The following is a 21,319-nucleotide window of genomic DNA, read 5'->3' as shown; positions in this document are numbered from 1 at the left end:
ATCATCAGATTTTCACACAAGTCCGAAAAGTAAATAAAGAGAACCCAGTTAAACAAATGAGACAAAAATATCATACTTAGTCATTTATTTATTGAGGAAAATGAGCCAATGTTACATATTTGTGAGTGGCAAAAGTATGTGAACCTCTAGGATTACCAGTTAATTTGAAGGTGAAATTAGAGTCAGGTGTTTTCAATCAATGGGATGACAATCAGGTGTGAGTGAGCACCCTGTTTTATTTAAAGAACAGGGATCTATCAAAGTCTGATCCGCACAACACATGTTTGTGGAAGTGTATCATGGCACGAACAAAGGAGATTTCTGAGGACCTCAGAAAAAGCGTTGTTGATGCTCATCAGGCTGGAAAAGGTTACAAAACCATCTCTAAAGAGTTTGGACTCTACCAATCCACAGTCAGACAGTTTGTGTACAAATGGAGGAAATTCAAGACCATTGTTACCCTCCCCAGGAGTGGTCGACCAACAAAGATCACTCCAACAGCAAGGCGTGTAATAGTCGGCGAGGTCACAAAGGACCCCAGGGTAACTTCTAAGCAACTGAAGGCCTCTCTCACATTGGCTAATGTTAATGTTCATGAGTCCACCATCAGGAGAACACTGAACAACAATGGTGTGCATGGCAGGGTTGCAAGGAAAAAGCCACTGCTCTCCAAAAAGAACATTGCTGCTCATCTGCAGTTTGCTAAAGATCACGTGGACAAGCCAGAAGGCCATTGGAAAAATGTTTTGTGGACGGATGAAACCAAAATAAAACTTTTTGGTTTAAATGAGAAGCATTATGTTTGGAGAAAGAAAAACACTGCATTCCAGCATAAGAACCTTATCCCATCTGTGAAACATGGTGGTGGTAGTATCATGGTTTGGGCCTGTTTTGCTGCATCTGGGCCAGGACGGCTTGCTATCATTGATGGAACAATAAATTCTGAATTATACCAGCAAATTCTAAAGGAAAATGTCAGGACATCTGTCCATGAACTGAATCTCAAGAGAAGGTGGGTCATGCAGCAAGACAACGCCCCTAAGCACACAAGTCATTCTACCAAAGAATGGTTAAAGAAGAATAAAAGTTAATGTTTTGGAATAGCCAAGTCAAGTCCTGACCTTAATCCAATTGAAATGTTGTGGAAGGACCTGAAGCGAGCAGTTCATGTGAGGAAACCCACCAACATCCCAGAGTTGAAGCTGTTCTGTATGGAGGAATGGGCTAAAATTCCTACAAGCCGTTGTGCAGGACTGATCAACAGTTACCGGAAACGTTTAGTTGCAGTTATTGCTGCACAAGGGGGTCACACCAGATACTGAAAGCAAAGGTTCACATACTTTTGCCACTCACAGATGTGTAATATTGGACCATTTTCCTCAATAAATAAATGACCAAGTATAATATTTGTGTCTCATTTGTTTAACTGGGTTCTCTTTATCTACTTTTAGGACTTGTGTGAAAATCTGATGTTGTTTTAGGTCATATTTATGCAGAAATATAGACAATTCTAAAGGGTTCACAAACTTTCAAGCACCACTGTAGGTCGCGTAGCTCGATTACGAGAAATCCAGTTAGGTTCGATTTCAGCCGAGCTAAGGTGTTTCCATGGCATTTAGAACTTCGATTTCAGTCGAGCTACGGCAGAAATTCGATTTTCTCTATGTGCATGTAAACACACTGACTGTGCGTGTGCTACTTGACAAAGAATTTCCCCACGGGTGGATTGGACGTCAGGGAGCCGCTGACTGGCTACCACGTTCACCGGATCTCACTCCTATGGACTTCTTTTTCTGAGGATGTGTAAAAGACAGGGTTTTCGCACGCAAGCCACGTTCTGTTGATGCCATGATTCAGTTCATACGGGAGGCTTGCCAGGAAATTGATGCTGATAAAGACCTTTGTGCCAGAGTGCGCATGGGTGTCCACACTCCACTAGTGGAGTGTGTGAATGCCGGGGGCAAATATTTGAGGGATTAATATGTTTATTACTGATATGTTTGTATAATCAATAAAAATAACGTTTTGCACGAACATTCTGTTTTTCATTACTGTATACCTACTTTTGCAGCCCCCTGTATTTCTCACAGAACTCAATATACAAAAGTGCAAAGTAAGTGCGCATGAGCAGACCGTTATTTGTAGGCAGTTATTTGCAGTTTGCTCAGCCAATAAAAATGACATCAAAAATAATGTAAATTATTTAAAAACAAACAAACAAACAAAAAAAAACCACGTCATCTTTAAACATGATTAACAGCTGGTTTTACTGACAGAATGAGAATCACTATGTAACGTGAATCGATCACTACACACTGGGAATCATTTCAGAAGGTGACTCATTCCAGGAAAAGAATCATTACAGAATGTGATCCGCAGCACTGTTGAGCTTGTTCAAATGGGGAAAGAAGGAGAAAAAAAAAAAAAAACCACGCACGTGTACGCGCGCGCGCACACACACACACCTGTAAGAGTTCAGTTCATCTGTAGCCAGGCTGATCTTCTTCCCAGCTTTGTTGAGCTGCTCCTCTTTCTGTGAGCGCTCTTTCTCCTCCACCGTTAACATCCTGGATTAAATTTAAAAAAAATAAAAATAAAAAAAAAAAACCACACGTTTCAGTTCACATGGATTCATACTCAATTCTAATTTAAACAGTAGTATTATTATACTGGGGGCGGCACGGTGGTGTAGTGGTTAGCGCTGTCGCCTCACAGCAAGAAGGTCCGGGTTCGAGCCCCATGGCCGGCGAGGGCCTTTCTGTGTGGAGTTTGCATGTTCTCCCCGTGTCCGCGTGGGTTTCCTCCGGGTGCTCCGGTTTCCCCCACAGTCCAAAGACATGCAGGTTAGGTTAACTGGTGACTCTAAATTGACCGTAGACTCTGTGATGACCTGGCGACTTGTCCAGGGTGTACCCCGCCTTTCGCCCGTAGTCAGCTGGGATAGGCTCCAGCTTGCCTGCGACCCTGTAGAACAGGATAAAGCGGCTACAGATAATGAGATGAGATTATTATACTGACCTCTTTTATAATTGGGTGGTTGAACAATTTCTGATTTAGGCCATGTACACACGTAGCCGGGTATTTTTAAAACCGAACATTTTCCCCCCCTCCGTTTATAAAAATGTTTTATCCACACCACCTCGTCTTCGAAAAAAATCCCTTCCACACAACTGAACATCTGCGTTTTCAATCACATTCATAAGCATTCCAAACCTGTAGATGGCATTATTTCCCCAAATCCTACCCCCTAATCACATCAGAATAGCCCTCTGTTGGCGTCACTTCCGCCTAAACATAAAACATGGCGCCAAGCTCGTTCGTCTGGACAGACTCGGAGACAGAATTGCTTCTAAACACAATTTGAGTATAAACTTCAAAAGACGCAAGAAAACGTTGATTGGGAATCTTGTCAAAGCAAAGATTAGTTGGGCTTCTAAAATTCAACATGTTAATAGCACCTGCACAATAATTAACGCTTTCAAGGCACTACTCCGATCCATTACTCTTTGTCCATGCTTAATCTGGCTTCTGCAGTAAACAAAGGTCGCACGTTTGACGTCAGGGCAGATTTGTTGTCATTTTTTTGGCGCAGATTGTGACGTTCTAAAACGCAAAACTCCGGTTATCTCTGTCTACACGAAAAGGCATACACGGAGTTTTCAAAAATCTTCACTTTGCCCGGAGTTTTTTTAAATATTCGTTTTTGATGTGTTTTCATGTGGATGACGGGCCAAAACGTAGAAAAATATCTTCGATTTAGCAAATACCCGGCTACGTGTGGACGGGGTCTTAGTCTGCTCTTGTGTGGAGTAGTACACTCTTTCTATTCTATTCAGTGTAAACATTTTCTTTCATATTTTATACCATATTTCCTGGGAATTGAAGTCTGAATATTTTCATGCATGTACAAGAATTCTGTACTTCTACTGGGATCTAAAGAGTTCTGGACTCTCTTTATCAATGTCTCTAAAGCCTAAAAAACTCGGACATGATTTGCAAACTCTCGTGGTTCCCAGAGGACCAGCCCCCTACTGTAACCCTAGCTATGTGATAGGCGAGAGGCCAAGGGCTACAGAAACAGAGATCGGCGCCGCCTAATGCGCCACACGGTGCGGGAAGGACTTTAGACTTAAGACTCTGTAGTCCAGGGGTCTTCAATCCTATCCACAAAGGGCCAGTGTGGCTGCAGGCTTTCATTCCAACCAAGCAGGAGCTACACCTGATTTCACTTGTTTAATCATTTCACCCTCGTCTCCAATCAACAATCAAGTGAGCCTCCAATTTGGCTGTAATGAAAGCCTGCAGCTACACCGGCCCTTTGTGGATAGGATTGAAGACCCCTGCTGTAGTCGTTAGCAACCATTTTCAAATTAGATCAACTGAATGTAATTTCAGGACTTTGGTGTGGATTACAGCATGTGTGTAAGAGGTGTTGGGGCTGTTTGCACAGGAGGAAAAATAAATTCATTAATTAAAAAATCATGACCTAGTCACTTTTCATGAAACTTACTTGGCATGTGAATCAAACTAAGAGTTCACCTGTGCAGTTTGAGTTCCTTCTCCTGGTACATCTCGGACATGATTTGCAGTTTGTGCTGGAGTTTCTCAATTTCACTGGCGTACATGGAGCTCTCGGACTCCACAGTCTCTCTTTCATGCTGCAGCTGTGCAAGACCTTCTGCAAAAGACAAAATGGAATAGACAGGAGATGAACAGATGTTGCAGAGGAATAAAAAAAAAAAAGAATGGAGTAAAAACACAAAGTGGTGGGAAGCCGTGGCCTGATGGTTAGAGAAGCAGCTTTGGGACCAAAAGGTCACCGGTTTGATTCCCTGGACCAGCAGGAATGGCTGAAGTGCCCTTGAGCAAGGCACCTAAACCCCAACTGCTCCCCAGGCTGCTCTGGGTACCGTATGTTGTACGTCGCTCTGGATAAGAGCGTCTGCTAAATGCCTGTAATGTAATGTAATGTAATGAACGGAGACAGAGGAATATGAGGAGAGGACTGAAGAAATGTGGTCTAGAGTAATGTGATGTGGAATTAAGTGGAGTTGAAGTAAACTGAAGTGGAATGAAGTAGAATAGAGTTGAAATAAAGTGATATGGAGCAAAAGTAGTGTGATGTAAAGTAAAGAGGTATGGAGTAAAGTCAGGGTATGAAGTAAACTGAAAAATCCCGAAAAGTAGAGTCGAGAGAGATGGTATGGAATAAAGTGTCAAAAAGCAGACTGTAGTAAGTTATAGTGTCGCAAACCAGAGCTTAGTACAGTGGTGCTTGAAAGTTTGTGAACCCTTTAGAATTGTCTATATTTCTGCATAAATATGACCTAAAACATCATCAGATTTTCACACAAGTCCTAAAAGTAGATTAAGAGAACCCGGTTAAACAAATGAGACAAAAATATTATACTTAGTCATTTATTTATTGAGGAAAATGATCCAATATTACATATCTGTGGGTGGCAAAAGTATGTGAACCTCTAGGATTAGCAGTTAATTTGAAGGTGAAATTAGAGTCAGGTGTTTTCAATCAGTGGGATGACAATCAGGTGTGAGTGGGCACCCTGTTTTATTTAAAGAACAGGGATCTATCAAAGTCTGATCTTCACAATACATGTTTGTGGAAGTGTATCATGGCACGAACAAAGGAGATTTCTGAGGACCTCAGAAAAAGCGTTGTTGATGCTCATCAGGCTGGAAAAGGTTACAAAACCATCTCTAAAGAGTCTGGACTCCACCAATCCGCAGTCAGACAGACTGTGTATAAACGGAGGAAATTCAAGACCATTGTTACCCTCCCCAGGAGTGGTCGACCAACAAAGATCACTCCAAGAGAAAGGTGTGTAATAGCCGGCGAGATCACAAAGGACCCCAGGGTCTAAGCAACTGAAAGCCTCTCTCACATTGGCTAATGTTAATGTTCATGAGTCCACCATCAGGAGAACACTGAACAACAAATGGTGTGCATGGCAGGGTTGCAAGGAGAAAGCCACTGCTCTCCAAAAAGAACATTGCTGCTCGTCTGCAGTTTGCTAAAGATCATGTAGACAAGCCAGAAGGCTACTGGAAAAATGTTTTATGGACGGATGAGACCAAAATAGAATGTTTTGGTTTAAATGAGAAGCGTTATGTTTGGAGAAAGGAAAACACTGCATTCCAGCATAAGAACCTTATCCCATCTATGAAACATAGTGGTGATAGTATCGTGGTTTGGGCCTGTTTTGCTGCATCTGGGCCAGGACGGCTTGCCATCATTGATGGAACAATGAATTCTGAATTATACCAGCGAATTCTAAAGGAAACTGTCAGGACATCTGTCCATGAACTGAATCTCAAGAGAAGCTGGGTCATGCAGCAAGACAATGACCCTAAGCACACAAGTCGTTCTACCAAAGAATGGTTGAAGAAGAATAAAGTTAATGTTTTGGAATGGCCAAGTCAAAGTCCTGACTTTAATCCAATTGAAATGTTGTGGAAGGACCTGAAGTGCGCAGTTCATGTGAGGAAACCCACCAACATCCCAGAGTTGAAGCTGTTCTGTATGGAGGAATGGGCTCAAATTCCTCCAAGCCGGTGTGCAGGACTGATCAACAGTTACCGGAAACATTTAGTTGCAGTTATTGCTGCACAAGGGGGTCACACCAGATACTGAAAGCAAACGTTCACATACTTTTGACACTCACAGATATGTAATATTGGATCATTTTCCTCAATAAATAAATGACCAAGTATAATATTTTTGTCTCATTTGTTTAACTGGGTTCTCTTTGTCTACTTTTAGGACTTGTGTGAAAATCTGATGATGTTTTAGGTCATATTTATGCAGAAATATAGAAAATTCTAAAGGGTTCACATACTTTCAAGCACCACTGTAAATAGGAGCATAAATGTAAGCAAGTTGAATATAGTAAAGTGTAGTAAAGCTAAATAAGGCTAAAAACCTTGAAGATCTTCTTTGGCTTTGATTTCATCTGTGAGTTTGGCGAACACTCGGTCCTTGTCCTCCTCCATGGCCTTCAAATCTGCACTCATCTGTGAAGGAGATGAGAACATGAGCATGCGTGTGACTCACTATTACTCATGGCTACTCCACATTAGGTGTTTATTTAATAATGTAGTCTTTACTTTCATTGCTCTAGACATCTGTAGAACTACAACTCCACCCAATTCATCCTTAGATGGGTACTTAAATCCAAGTGTGTAGTGAACACGCACGCACACAAGAACACCTTTAATCCAAACAAAACCATACCTTTGCTGCACTGATCAGTTTCTGTACTTTCTGTTTCTGCCTGAAATCTGTCAGAACAAAAATATCAACACAACACTCAGGTCAGTTTATAAGAATTAGCTACAGTTTACTGACACTAAAAGAAATCAAATGATGATTTAATGTTCAGAGTCAGACCTGAAGAGCTTTTGTTCTCCGATCCACTTGTGTCATTCACAGTGCTCTCCTCCTCCGAGTCCCAATCTCTCATCTTCAACAGACACTCCGTTAGAGACTGAGAGAGAGAGACACACACACACAGAGAGACACACAGACAGAGAGAGAGAGAGAGAGAGAGAGAGACACAGACAGACAGAGAGACAGAGACACACACACAGAGAGAGAGAGAGAGAGACACACAGAGAGAGAGAGAGAGACAGACAGAGAGAGAGAGAGACAGACAGAGTGAAAGAGAGAGAGAGAGAGACACAGACACACACAGACACAGAGACACACACACAGACACAGAGAGACACACACAGACACAGAGAGAGAGACACACAGAGAGAGAGAGAGACACACAGAGAGAGAGAGAGAGAGAGACACACACACACACACACACACACACACACACACAGTGAGTCAGAGAGAAAGAGTGTCCTTTACTCTTTGACTTTAGCAGATAAACATTCACACTGCAGCAGTGACTGGATTTGCGGAGCTATTCACTGGTGGCTAAGCGTCCTATTAATAGGCAGATCAGGTGAAAATTCAAATTCAATCCAAATCGCGGCGGCACGGTGGTGTAGTGGTTAGCGCTGTCGCCTCACAGCAAGAAGGTCCTGGGTTCGAGCCCCGGGGCCGGCGAGGGCCTTTCTGTGTGGAGTTTGCATGTTCTCCCCGTGTCCGCGTGGGTTTCCTCCGGGTGCTCCGGTTTCCCCCACAGTCCAAAGACATGCAGGTTAGGTTAACTGGTGACTCTAAATTGAGCGTAGGTGTGAATGTGAGTGTGAATGGTTGTCTGTGTCTATGTGTCAGCCCTGTGATGACCTGGCGACTTGTCCAGGGTGTACCCCGCCTTTCGCCCGTAGTCAGCTGGGATAGGCTCCAGCTTGCCTGCGACCCTGTAGAACAGGATAAAGCGGCTAGAGATAATGAGATGAGATGAGATAATGAGATGAGAGATGAGAATCCAAATCGCTTGAAACTGCTCTCATTGAATTCAGAATTGAATGCTAAACAACACATTTTTACAGAATTAATATGTTTATCCGTTCTTGAGATATTACCAATCAAAGATTGAAAAAAAAATGGCTTAATGTTTTGAAAACTAATGTAATATTCTGTATGAGGATCACATGGTTCAAGATGGGCCTCATTAACGAAGGAAAGCAAATGTTTTTTCTTAAGTTTTTTATTTTTCAAGATATTTACATGGAAATTGGCAGGCACATAGATGGTTGTATACTGAATACAAAGTTTGAAAAATTAGTAAAAAAATATATTATGCAAATTAGTATTAATTATGCTAATTAGGTAAAACGTTAAATCAGTACACTCTCTTCTTCAAAGTTTCACCAAATGGCTTTATTTGCGCAATATAAAGCGGGTCGTAACTCTCATTTATACATCACAAAAAAGGAGAAATGAATGTTAATTATAAAATATGCATTGAGTGTCATTCACATCTACCGTTCTCTAGCAAAATAAAAGAGCAATAAAAGATTATTTCTAATACCCTCTTTGTGCTCTGTAGGCCTTTGCACTAGTGTTTACATGAAATAATATAAAATGATTATTTCAATTAATATTCACAGTTTTCAAGGCGAACCTCAAAAAAAACAACAACAACTGTGTGAGCCACATCCAATAAACAATTCACATTAATTTAATTGAAATTGACACTCACGTTTCTGACTTCCGGTTTAAAAAAAAAAAAAAAAATCATTCCGACCACTAAGATCTCAATATGTTTAATCAAATCAACTACTGTTCTATTCTAAAATAGTTACTTATTTACAGGAATCAGTTTGCATTGAAAAAATAAGTAGGTAAAGCTATGAAAACTCACTTCAAAGTCTCCCGTGAATCAGAACATCAAAACTAGCTGATGGAAAATTTTGCTGAATACTTCATCAGAAACAGTGAGAGTGAGAGAACATCCCTATAAAAGTGAACTTATTGATATTCACAAGTAATCTGGTTGGAAACCGATCAGAGGAGAGAGCGCCTGACCATTTTCCCGTGACTCAAAACCACCGGCAGTGTACCCCGTTGCACCAACTTCAACCTGCCGTTCCTCCCAAAGTACTGAACAGAGCTTAACGACATAAATTTCTTTGGAAAGCAGAGATAAGCTTTTTAATGATAATATTCATGATAGAAAATATTCAAGAGTTAAGCACTGACAGATTTGGAAACTCAGATGAGCGTCTGCATGCACAATTTTCACAGCACCACCAGCGAGCGTCTGATACGCCTAGTATAAGCCCGTTAGTTACTAAAGAACTAAATCAGATCTGTTTTCATTTCACAATTAGTTAAATAAATTTTAGTCAGAGATGTATGCATCTAAAGAAGCCACCAAAAATACATACGAATTCTCTCATTCATGCCTAAATAACCAGATGAGCGAGAGAGAGAAATGAAGTAACGTACCTTTATGCGCGCGTCTTTATTCACGCAGTTCTCCATCATTCCATTGTGTGATGTCTCACTCATCCTTTTCTCTTCCTCCAGCTCACTCAGTCGCTCCCTCCATCCCTCTGCCTCCTGTTCCAGCTGAGGACCAGATCACACACACGTGAGCATGTGCATATAATCAAACACACACATGCAAATGCACATGCACACACCTGTGCTTTGCTCTCAAGTAGCATGCTGTTCTCCTCTTTAGCCTCCTGGAGTTTCTTCTGCAGTCTCTCAGTGTTCATCTCGTGGATTTTCAGAGTTGTTTTATCCTGGAACACAAATATGTGTTTTACACAAATCACACAAGGGAAAAAAAATTATAATATCCGTTCTGTCTCTGAGATCACGCTCTTGCTCCCATGTCTCAATCAAGGTGCACTTTCGAGCCAATCACGTCTGTGAGTTGGGAAACGCTCACTTTTGCTTTGGGTTAGAAGTGAACTGATACGTTTCTTTTGTAGTTTTGCTCCAGGTGGTTGAACCTGATGTCCCCTGACTCATTAACAACATTAAAAAAAATAAAATACATAAATTGTCCTTGTACCTGTTCCAGTTGAGATTTACGCTCTGTGGCCTCTTTCTCTAGTTTTTTTAACATCTCTTCCAGTTTTGTGAGCTGGAACGCACAAAGAACAGATTGGTTTTTCCCCCCAGATCAAAGCAATAAAAAATAAAAGATCAGAGGTGATGAACAGAGGTTTGTTATGCACCACCTGCTCTTCCTGCCGTTTCCGGAGCTGTTCCTCTGTGTCGAGTTCCTCCTGCATTTTCTCCATATCACTCTTCATCTGTGCATTTGCCTCCTCCAGCTTCTTCAACATTTCCTTTCATTAAAAATAACAGATATTTCATAGCTACATTTACCCTAATAATCCATTAATAATCAAATTCAAGCTCGATCAGAATGAAATGCCCCATTCCAGCTGAGAATCTAATCGGAGTGGAAAAGCTGGTGTAGGCCACTGATAAGCTGTTTGACAGGAGAAGATTTATCATGTAAAGCCTCCAGCGGATTGCCTTCTGCCCCGTAACCATCTACACGTGTTCAATATGCCGTCACGCGGTCATGACATCATCATGTGTCATTCTGAAGCGGTCGGTCCATTCAACATCTGTAAATTCATGTAGTACAACCTTGTCCCACCAGTCCTTGCTTCGGACTTTTATCCACAGTCCTCTTGTTTTGACGGGTGGAATAGACAGCAAACGTATGGCTCTGTACAAGATGGCATTTCGAAAACAAATTATCCTGTGCTCACTTTCTCCTGTTCAGCACTTCTATGAGGATTGGAAGATTTCTTTCCAATTGTTGCTTAAATAAAATGGATAAAAGAAACATAAGATTGGCTAAAATACCTGCTACATCCATCTTTACCAGGGCTCCAGGTGGTGACTAAAATGGTCGCTAATGCGACTAACTTTTTAATTTTGCAACCTTTTTTCTGCCAGTCGCAACATGGCTGCAAGCAAACGTATAAATATAGGAAAGTAAATGAATTAGAAATGGCCATTTGTTTCATGTGTACTGAACTCTCATCTCCTTGTGCTTGTGCCTACCTGCCCCAACACGTGAGCTGTCCTGTACGGTTTCAAATGCAGAACATTTTCTGCCTGCCCTGCAGTGGCTGAAGCATCAGTGAACAGAAGTAGTGGAAGACAGTTTAAAGTGCCATTCCACCATTGGATGTATTCTTTGGCATAAAATACAATATATTTTATGACAACATGACTAGACAGAGAAATCTTTTAGCTTCAAAATGATATATCAAACATCATTTTTTGACAACGACAAGTATATTAATTTTGCGACCAAAGTCACCTACCCTTTTAATTTCCGCACGGTAGTGAAACGTGATGTCATCGGCAGGTTCCCCTTCTTGTGTACCACGTGTCGGTCTATTTTTAGACCAGGAAACCCCCAAAGTGAGAGAGTCATTTCTCCTCGTATATGGGGGCCAAAAAAATTGCGAAAAATTTTGAGTTAATCTTTCAGTTAGCTAGATTTATTGGTATTAGCTAGATTTATTGGTATTATTTTTATCGCGTTCTATCCGCCATTGCTGATAACATGTGCCACGTCACACGTCACGTAGTACACAAGAAGGGGAACCTGCCGATGACATCACGCGTGGAAATTAAAAGGGTAGGTGACTTTGGTCGCAAAATTAATATACTTGTCGTTGTCAAAAAATTGTTTGATATATCATTTTGAAGCTAAAAGATTTCTCTATCTAGTGATACCATTTATATATGTTGTCAAAATATATTGTATTTTATGCCAAAGAATACATCCAATGGTGGAATGGCACTTTAACTCTTTACCCCTTAATGACGACCCCGTGTATATCCCATAATGACAACATATGATGCCTTGTCTAAAACCTTGTCTTTAGACTTTTTTTCTTGTAAATACACTACCGTTCAAAAGTTTGGGGTCACTTTGAAATGTCCTTATTTTTGAAAGAAAAGCACTGTTCTTTTCAATGAAGATCACTTTAAACTAATCAGAAATCCACTCTATACATTGCTAATGTGCTAAATGACTATTCTAGCTGCAAATGTCTGGTTTTTGGTGCAATATCTCCATAGGTGTATAGAGGCCCATTTCCAACAACTATCACTCCAGTGTTCTAATGGTACAATGTGTTTGCTCATTGCCTCAGAAGGCTAATGGATGATTAGAAAACCCTTGTACAATCATGTTAGCACAGCTGAAAACAGTTGAGCTCTTTAGAGAAGCTATAAAACTGACCTTCCTTTGAGCAGATTGAGTTTCTGGAGCATCACATTTGTGGGGTCGATTAAATGCTCAAAATGGCCAGAAAAATGTCTCGACTATATTTTCTATTCATTTTACAACTTATGGTGGTGAATAAAAGTGTGACTTTTCATGGAAAACACAAAATTGTCTGGGTGACCCCAAACTTTTGAACGGTAGTGTATGTTCTCAGGGTGAACAGTATATACATATACAAGGGTGGCTGTAGCAACTGCTTTAAGGGGTAAAGAGTTAACATCGTGTCGGATGAAAATTCTGAAGTGTTATCTTTATGAACAGTGTTTAGTTCGACGTAGTTTGAATTTGCAAGTTAGAACGTTAGCCAGCCGGCAAGAAAACGAATTGCATGAACAAAAAATATCAAATTTCTTCTCCCTTCCTGTCCGTCCAAACCCAGCTTCGTTTACATCAGATGCCGACGTTGTTGAGAATAACTCGACCAGTGAAAGCTCTCAAGTGACATTTGAGTCATCTCAGCCCGGTTCCGCCGGTGTACGGTCCTTTATAGATGATGACGTGAAGCTAGCTGACTTTTCTCCCATCCTTACAAGACAGTTTAAAGTCAGCTTGGCTACACAAGCTTGCCTGATTATGTTATGAAAAGGGGAAAACGTACTGCACCTTCTGTGCTCAAGCAGGACAAGAGATTGCTGGTAAAAGAGTTCATTCCCGGTTCAAGTCATTTTAAGAAAAAAGTGAAGACACATGTAGACAGTAAAAAACATAAGAACGCCAGGGATTGCGTCATTGCTCGGTCTGCCCCTCGTGCCACCCCAATAGTGAAAGCAGTGCAACGTGCAAGTGATAAAGTCACAGAAATCAAGATGAGGAAATTGAAAATAAAATTAAATGCAGCCTACATTACAGGCGTTTAGCAGACACTCTTATCCGCTCTGAACAACATAGTATGGGACATGATAAATTTGACTTCTGAAATTTTGATTTGGCTCCTACTTTGGGGTTAGGAAAAAATAGATCCTAATTTTTTGTTTTTTTTGCCTGGAGCCCTGTTTACAGAGCAGATTGAGCCAGCTATGTGGGCTTGTGTGCATGCCAGAAATTCTATTCTGATTGTATTCTTGGTGCATATAAATACACACGTCTATCTGATCGCTTTCATGTAAACGGTACGTTCAGAATTAATTCATTCCAAATGTTGAAAAAGTGTGCACGGAAACCACGTAGCTAGTGTTAAAGATGAATAACTCAGATCAGGCTGAAGTCTGTAATTACAACAATGAAAGGAAACCATACTGTATTAGTATTTCTTCCAGTAATAGAACACTGACTATCAAAAATCTACTGAGTGGAATAAAGTGGTGGATCATCATCATGTAATGCTCACTACCTCTAAATCTTCTCTCTCTGAATCCTGAGCTGAAAGTCCACCATTCTGCAGCTCAGTCTCCAGCTTCTTAAACTGTCAGGGGGGAACAAAAAAGTCAATATAAGCTTGTGAAATAGCTACAATTATGTTTAATGCAGCTGAAACGAAAATACAGACACCAATCTAATAACTAATAAACTGGCAATCCAGTCTAATAAAATATATTTGAACAAAACTAATTCGTGAATATTTGGTTTAATAGAAACATTTGCGGCGGCACGGTGGTGTAGTGGTTAGCGCTGTCGCCTCACAGCAAGAAGGTCCTGGGTTCGAGCCCCGTGGCCGGCGAGGGCCTTTCTGTGCGGAGTTTGCATGTTCTCTCCGTGTCCGCGTGGGTTTCCTCCGGGTGCTCCGGTTTCCCCCACAGTCCAAAGACATGCAGGTTAGGTTAACTGGTGACTCTAAATTGACCGTAGGTGTGAATGTGAGTGTGAATGGTTGTCTGTGTCTATGTGTCAGCCCTGTGATGACCTGGCGACTTGTCCAGGGTGTACCCCGCCTTTCACCCGTAGTCAGCTGGGATAGGCTCCAGCTTGCCTGCGACCCTGTAGAACAGGATAAAGCGGCTAGAGATAATGAGATGAGATACATTTGCATATTGGATCCTTATATCTGATGATGCAATACAAGTAATCTTTCAGCTGTTTTCCTTAATTATAGAAAACCTTTAAATCCTGGAATGGATGTGTGATTAAAAACCTCATCTCATCTCATTATCTCTAGCCGCTTTATCCTGTTCTACAGGGTCGCAGGCAAGCTGGAGCCTATCCCAGCTGACTATGGGCGAAAGGCGGGGTACACCCTGGACAAGTCGCCAGGTCATCACAGGGCTGACACATAGACACAGACAACCATTCACACTCACATTCACACCTACGGTCAATTTAGAGCCACCAGTTAACCTAACCTGCATGTCTTTGGACTGTGGGGGAAACCGGAGCACCCGGAGGAAACCCACGCGGACACGGGGAGAACATGCAAACTCCGCACAGAAAGGCCCTCGCCGGCCCCGGGGCTCGAACCCGGACCTTCTTGCTGTGAGTCGACAGCGCTAACCACTACACCACCGTGCTGCCCCATGATTAAAAATAAGACCACCAAAGCTGTGATCTGTTCCTCACCCACCTTGTGTTCGCGCTCACTGAGCATCTCCAGAGCCTTACACTTCTCCTCCAGAAGCTCCGTCACTTTCTGTCCCATCCTCCTCTCTTTACCTGGAAAACGAACGATCAGAATCGATTCAGAGCCGAGAGCTAACATTCAAACAATAACGAGATTCAAACAGGGGACTTACTGCAGTACAATCGGCTTTTAACCTGCAGAGAGAGAAAAGAAAACAGGACGCATTACACAGGAGGGTAGAATACAGCGTAATTCTATTACAGAGAACGTTTTTAAAAATTATTTTCACAGAATACAAGCTGTGAGATGTTTTAGCGTATTATAGAAATGTCTTCAAGTATCATGACGACATTTTTGTCATACTGATGCACTATTTGTAAATTTCACTCACCGACAATACCCTATTGTGCTTCATTTGCTTAAAAATTTCATCATAACTAGACGTGAGCACAGTCTGTCATAATCCTGTATTTTTTGTGTTTCTCAATTTTACTAAGAATCGGCTGAGGAGAATGGATACGCGTGACTGATAGTTCTCCAGGTACCACAACTTCTGAACTTCTTTACGAACAAAATTATTTTGAGAACTTGAGAGGTCGCTTACTGCCTGGACGAATCTGCAGGTGAACAGCAGGAAGGTGAATAAACCCAACATGCTCGTGAAGATCACCACTTCCCACGGCAACCCGTAAAGATCAGGACCGGGTTGGATATCGTCAGGAAGCGACATCACGACCTGCAACGACACATCAAATCAGTCTCTTGATAAAAAGAGGAAGATGTTGGAGGAACTGCTTATTTAAAAACACTTGAAAAGTTAATGGTGCAAGCTCACATGAACACCTGCTTCCTCTCAGTCTCACTCATCAAACTGAAATTCGCACGGCTTTACTAGAATGACGGTGTGGTACAGTAATCCCAAAGCGCATATCCAAGAGTAGGAGTGCGTGGACATAAGATTAACATTGTACTGAATACCGTTCCACATATCACACTAGTTATCATATTACAGCGTGTTGTGTGTGTGAAGGCAGTGCCTGTCATTAGAAACAGTTCAGTCTCATCTCATTATCTGTAGCTGCTTTATCCTGTTCTACAGGGTCGCAGGCAAGCTGGAGCCTATCCCAGCTGACTACGAGCGAAAGGCGGGGTACACCCTGGACAAGTCACCAGGTCATCACAGGGCTGACACATAGACACAGACAACCATTCACACTCACATTCACACCTACGCTCAATTTAGAGTCACCAGTTAACCTAACCTGCATGTCTTTGGACTGTGGGGGAAACCGGAGCACCCGGAGGAAACCCACGCGGACACGGGGAGAACATGCAAACTCCACACAGAAAGGCCCTCGCTGGCCACGGGGCTCGAACCCAGGACCTTCTTGCTGTGAGGCGACAGCGCTAACCACTACACCACCGTGCCGCCCCGAAACAGTTCAGTATTGTTTTTAAATCCTTTTAGTTTATGTTGCCATACTTTGACTCGCATTCAGAATTGTTTGAGTTTTCGTTTAATGTGTATACCTGGTAACGAGTGTGTATGACTGTATGAGGACCCCATTGAAAAGATGTTCATGGTGGCAATTTATCAGATTGAGAACTGTGCACACAATTGGGGCATCCTAAATAAATATTCATTCATTCATTCATTCATTATCTCTAGCCGCTTTATCCTTCTACAGGGTCGCAGGCAAGCTGGAGCCTATCCCAACTGACTACGGGTGAAAGGCGGGGTACACCCTGGACAAGTCGCCAGGTCATCACAGGGCTGACACATAGACACAGACAACCATTCACACTCACATTCACACCTACGGTCAATTTAGAGTCACCAGTTAACCTAACCTGCATGTCTTTGGACTGTGGGGGAAACCGGAGCACCCGGAGGAAACCCACGCGGACACGGGGAGAACATGCAAACTCCACACAGAAAGGCCCTCGCCGGGGCTCGAACCCAGGACCTTCTTGCTGTGAGGCGACAGCACTAACCACTACACCACCGTGCCGCCCCCTAAATAAATATATTTTATAATAAAGTGCCGAAGTAGGCAACATTTTACTGGGTTGTGTTTGTGTTTCTCAGATTTAAAAAAATAATAATAATTGTCCCATTCGGAAAGCAACACAAGAACAACAGTCTTCTTCGAGCCCGTATTTAGAAAAAGGATTTAAACATCTCTCATAACCACATTTACAGGATGAGAGCAAATATCGAATAATTTATAAAGATGGGGGCCTGTCATAGCCTGAAAGTTAGAGAAGCAGCCTTGGGCCCAAAGGGTTGTCGGTTCGATTCCCAGGACCTGCAGGAAAAACCGTGAGGGGAGTTGAGTGAATGAACAGCACTTTCCCCTTCCTCTGTATCATGGCTGAAGTGCCCTTGAGCAAGGCTCTGGCTATGTGTGCGAGCTCACTGCTCACTTGTGTATGCATTCGTGTGTTCACTGCTTCAGATGGGTGAAATGCAGAGGAGGAATTTCACTGTGCTCGAGTGATAAATAAAGGCATAGTCTCTTCTTAAAGTGCCATTCCACCATTGGATGTATTCTTTGGCATAAAATACAATATATTTTGACAACATGTATAAATGGTATCACTAGATAGAGAAATCTTTTAGCTTCAAAATGATATATCAAACAATTTTTTGACAACGACAAGTATATTAATTTTGCGACCAAAGTCACCTACCCTTTTAATTTCCGCGCGTGATGTCATCGGCAGGTTCCCCTTCTTGTGTACCACGTGACGTGTGACGTGGCACATATTATCAGCAATGGCGGATAGAACGCGATAAAAATAATACCAATAAATCTAGCTAATACCAATAAATCTAGCTAACTGAAAGATTAACTCAATTTTTCGCAATTTTTTTGGCCCCCATATACGAGGAGAAATGACTCTCATTTTGGGGGTTTCCTGGTCTAAAATCTAGCTAACGCACCGACTAGTGGCCTAGTGGTAGCGTGTCCGCCTCTCGATCGGGAGATCGTGAGTTCTATTCACGGTCGGGTCATACCAAAGACCATCATAAAAAATGGTACCTACCGCCATCTGGCACGGTACGCTGCAATACAGATGTGCATGGGGAGTTAAACTCTCGTGGTTACCAGAGGACTAGCCCCCCACTGTAACCCTAGCTATGTAATAGGCGAGAGGCCGAGGGCTATGGAAACAGAGATCGGCGCCGCCCGATGCGCCACATACAGGTTGGGCCTGGTTAGTACTTGAGTGGGAGACTGCCTAGGAATACCAGGTACTGTAAGGCGTGGGAAGGACTTTGACTTGACTTTGAAATCTAGCTAATACCAATAAATCTAGCTAACTGAAAGATTAACTCAAAATTTTTCGCAATTTTTTTGGCCCCCATATACGAGGAGAAATGACTCTCTCACTTTGGGGGTTTCCTGGTCTAAAAATAGACCGACACGTGGTACACAAGAAGGGGAACCTGCCGATGACATCACGTTTCACTACCGCACGGAAATTAAAAGGGTAGGTGACTTTGGTCGCAAAATTAATATACTTGTCGTTGTCAAAAAATGATGTTTGATATATCATTTTGAAGCTAAAAGATTTCTCTGTCTAGTCATGTTGTCATAAAATATATTGTATTTTATGCCAAAGAATACATCCAATGGTGGAATGGCACTTTAAGATTCACATTAGCATGTGACAATATACTGCAGTACCACAACATGTTTTTGAAAACAACAACAACAACAACCCACATCTATTAACTTTATCTGTGTGCGAGTAAACAAATTGCGTCATTAAAAAATAGGTTTTGTGATGAAGCTGAAAATAAAGAATTCCATCCTCTTGCGAGTTTTTTTTTTACACTTAAAATGTTGCCTAGAAGCGCTGTCGCCTCACAGCAAGAAGGTCCTGGGTTCGAGCCCCGGAGCCGGCGAGGGCCTTTCTGTGTGGAGTTTGCATGTTCTCCCCATGTCCGCATGGGTTTCCTCCGGGTGCTCCGGTTTCCCCCACAGTCCAAAGACATGCAGGTTAGGTTAACTGGTGACTCTAAATTGAGCGTAGGTGTGAATGTGAGTGTGAATGGTTGTCTGTGTCTGTGTCAGCCCTGTGATGACCTGGCGACTTGTCCAGGGTGTACCCCGCCTTTCGCCCATAGTCAGCTGGGATAGGCTCCAGCTCGCCTGCGACCCTGTAGAAGGATAAAGCGGCTAGAGATAATGAGATGAATGAGATGAGATGTTGCCTAGACAGACGAGTACAGGTGTGTAGTGTGTGTAAAAGCTGGGTTAATATACACTAATAAACAAACATCGTCGTGATTTAATAAATGAAAATCGAATTAATTCAGGAGTGATCATGAAAATGTCTTTTGTGCCCAAATACACCTGCTGCTGAGGTGTGGCGGTCACTCGAACCTGTTGATTTCAATTATTTTGTCTCATCTTCGTGAAACGTCACAGGTTTCGCAGCAGATGTTCAGAAGAAGATTAGAAAATCTCAGTAAGGTGGAAATCTATTCACATTTTACATGGACAGCCACACAAGAGTGAGGAAGTAAAATGAAAATGAAACTGCTTCAACAGAAGGGGATTGTTGTAAATTTATCACACTTGTGGATTCATTGACTATCTATGATATTTGTTTACTTTTCCTAAAAACTCTTTAACTGTATCCTATGACGTTTTTTAAACAAACAAACAAACAAACAAACAACAAACAAACCTGCCAAATAATAAACACATAAAAGTGATGAGCAGTTATTAGTGTATATAATCATACTATTAGTTATCTTATTAACACCAATACATGAAAATGACACTTTAAAAGTACACTATTTTAAAGGAAGTATATTACAAATGAATAATAATAAATAACACGTCATGAACGCACAGTTGGCACTTACATCCCTAATCTTCTCCATCGCAAGAGTGTAATAAATGTTCGCGCTTCCTTTAGTATCATTCCCCTCCATAACATCGGAGTCGTTATTAAACCCCTCTGCCATGATTAGATTAGATTATATTTTCGGTTTATATAAACCGACACTACTTTTATTTATTTGTTTATCTCTACTTATTCCATCTGTTGTAGGTCCATAGCGGCATGCGCATGCGCAGTGCGCAGAGAGGAAGAGCACTGCATTGCAACACTTCGAGGGGGAAACACGTCATACTACACTCTCACACAACATCGCAGCAAAATCAAAACGCATTTTTGTTTATTCTAATACTTTTCAAAAGAAACGTTTAGTCCATAATTGTTTTCGAGTTGACATCATTTTTTTTTTTGGTTAGCAATCTGGAACACTAACGAGAGCTGACACCCCTGTGAAGTGCCACATGGTTTATTCCACACGTCACCAATAATAAAATGCCACAATGGCTACGCACTAAGCGGTTGTGCGCATGCGCGAGTACACTGTTTTTCCGGCTTAGTGTCAGTGTAAAGTTTCAAAGTATGAATAAAAATACAGTTCAGCCCAACACAAAGATTTTATTCTGGACATGATATTTTGAAATGAATCGTTAAAAGTTGAGTTGACTACGTCATTTGAATACCTGTGCCCTTTCACTTTGCCTCCCAGACCTGTCAGTGACATTAATCAGTCCAATAAAAATAGATTTCTGTTTATTGACACCTTTTCCAGCTGCTCACACTCACCTTCTCATCTTCTTCAGTGTCCATTTAAAACTCTTCACCTGATGTGCTAGAAGACGAACATGAACCTTAACATGAACATTACCAGAGCCTAACCTGTGCTTTGAACTGCATTTGGTGACATGTCAAGTGTGCAGAAGGGGAAAAAAAAAAAAAAACACCCTCCAGACTGAAGTGTAGTCTTAAAGTGCCATTCCACCACTGGATGTATTCTTTGGCATAAAATACAATATATTTTGACAACATATATAAATGGTATCACTAGATAGAGAAATCTTTTAGCTTCAAAATGATATATCAAACATAATTTTTTGACAACGACAAGTATATTAATTTTGCGACCAAAGTCACCTACCCTTTTAATTTCCGCGCGTGATGTCATCAGCGGCGGCACGGTGGTGTAGTGGTTAGCGCTGTCGCCTCACAGCAAGAAGGTCCTGGGTTCGAGCCCCGGGGCCGGCGAGGGCCTTTCTGTGTGGAGTTTGCATGT

At 41.8% G+C, this 21,319-nt stretch overlaps 1 protein-coding gene across 2 annotated transcripts in view; it reads right to left on the bottom strand.

Annotated features, from left to right (window-relative positions):
* Positions 1–20,954, bottom strand: part of mia2 (MIA SH3 domain ER export factor 2) — a 33,718-nt gene extending 12,764 nt beyond the window's left edge. Inside the window, exons 1-14 of one of the 2 annotated variants that reach the window (XM_060933784.1) lie at positions 20,833–20,954; positions 15,794–15,925; positions 15,362–15,383; positions 15,193–15,281; positions 14,029–14,100; positions 10,615–10,725; positions 10,446–10,517; positions 10,066–10,170; positions 9,869–9,991; positions 7,409–7,505; positions 7,253–7,299; positions 6,942–7,032; positions 4,540–4,678; positions 2,466–2,567 (exon numbers count right to left, since the gene is read on the bottom strand). In XM_060933784.1, the coding sequence (XP_060789767.1) occupies positions 2,466–2,567; positions 4,540–4,678; positions 6,942–7,032; positions 7,253–7,299; positions 7,409–7,505; positions 9,869–9,991; positions 10,066–10,170; positions 10,446–10,517; positions 10,615–10,725; positions 14,029–14,100; positions 15,193–15,281; positions 15,362–15,383; positions 15,794–15,925; positions 20,833–20,856 (1,226 nt within the window). In that variant the 5' untranslated portion in view covers positions 20,857–20,954. Of the gene's footprint in view, positions 1–2,465; positions 2,568–4,539; positions 4,679–6,941; positions 7,033–7,252; positions 7,300–7,408; positions 7,506–9,868; positions 9,992–10,065; positions 10,171–10,445; positions 10,518–10,614; positions 10,726–14,028; positions 14,101–15,192; positions 15,282–15,361; positions 15,384–15,793; positions 15,926–20,074; positions 20,273–20,832 lie in introns of those variants that run through there. The other variant, XM_060933783.1, reaches the window with a different exon arrangement.
* Positions 20,955–21,319: the final 365 nt, after the last annotated feature.

The sequence above is a fragment of the Neoarius graeffei genome, chromosome 11, assembly GCF_027579695.1.
Source record: "Neoarius graeffei isolate fNeoGra1 chromosome 11, fNeoGra1.pri, whole genome shotgun sequence".
Taxonomy (NCBI): domain Eukaryota; kingdom Metazoa; phylum Chordata; class Actinopteri; order Siluriformes; family Ariidae; genus Neoarius; species Neoarius graeffei.
This window is presented reverse-complemented; position numbering and strand designations above follow the sequence as displayed.